This window comes from Notolepis coatsorum, assembly GCF_963971535.1.
Source record: "Notolepis coatsorum genome assembly, chromosome: 7".
In the NCBI taxonomy this organism is placed as follows: Eukaryota; Metazoa; Chordata; class Actinopteri; order Aulopiformes; family Paralepididae; genus Notolepis; species Notolepis coatsorum.
Window position 1 is genome coordinate 10,877,114 of NC_140171.1, and position 1,156 is coordinate 10,878,269.

Here is a 1,156-nt window from a genome sequence, read left to right on the forward strand (position 1 = left end):
GTGTGTGTGTGCGTGTCCGTGTGCGTGTGTGTGTGTGTGTGTGCGTGTCCGTGTGCGTGTGTGTGTGTGTGTGCGTCCCTCCCCAGCTCACGGACAGCGACTACGAGGACGAGCAGCCCAAGCACTCGTTCGTCAACCACTACATGAGCGACCCCACCTACTACAACTCGTGGAAGCGGCAGCCCAAGGGCCTGAAGGGCCCGGCCCCCTTCGCCTACGAGGAGTGCGCCAGCGGCGACGCCGAGCCCTACTACCAGACGGTGGTGACGCAGCACAGCGCGGGCGGGGCCTACACGCCCACGGGACAGCCCGCCGGTGCCCACACCACGCACGTCAACCCCAACACCAACCCCCCTCCCCCGGGCTCACGCACGCCCGTCACGGGCTTCTCCTCCTTCGTGTGACAATGACAGAAAGGGGGAGCGGGAGAGAGAGAGAGACAGACAGAGCGAGCCCAAGAAAGAGAGAGGGGGGAGAAAGAGAGAGAGAGAGGGAGGAAAACGCACACTAAAACGAATGCACACACTTGACACGATATGAAGGAGGGGGAGGGACCGAGGAGAAGGAGGGGGGGGGGGGGGGGGGTACAAGAGGAGGAGGTGGCTTTGGAGGAGAGGGGGAGACGGAGGAGAGGTGGGGGGGGAAAAGACTGAGGATGATTAACCTCTTCATGCCCCCAAAGAACTAAACCTGCCTTGCTCCTCCTCACCCGTGCCTCTCCTCTCCCCGCTCGCCAAGGTCGTCGCCGCGCCAACGAGCGCGGGTCCCCACTCCTCGTCCTGTTTACGCCTCTATGCCACTGTGCTTACGTACACGGTTACTCCCTTGTTTGCTCACACACACACACACGCACGTGTGTGCACACACACATACACACACACACGTATATCCCAGAGACTCTCTGCAGAGAGCGTTGCCATGGCGCTGTGAGATACTAGATGTCACTTTGTGATGCTGTAGAGGAGGGAGGAGAACCAGTATCGTGGAAACCTGGGACTCCTGCACAATGCTGCACACACACACACACACACACACACACACACACACGCACACACACCTCTACCAGTCCTACGGCTGCCTCCCTGGAGGGAGGAGCCTGCTGGTGGAAGGGGAGTGGTTAAAACATGGCACAGAAAACCAGGGGGTGGGGGGGGGG

The 1,156-nt window shown here is 61.0% G+C and overlaps 1 protein-coding gene across 1 annotated transcript in view; it reads left to right on the forward strand.

Annotated features, from left to right (window-relative positions):
* The window catches only part of sdk1a (sidekick cell adhesion molecule 1a), a gene marked incomplete at its 5' end in the record, with an annotated part of 439,376 nt that extends 438,860 nt beyond the window's left edge, over nucleotides 1-516 (forward strand). Inside the window, 1 exon segment of the mRNA XM_084319476.1 lies at nucleotides 87-516. Within this exon segment, the coding sequence (XP_084175602.1) occupies nucleotides 87-404 (318 nt within the window). The 3' untranslated portion in view covers nucleotides 405-516.
* Nucleotides 517-1,156: the final 640 nt, after the last annotated feature.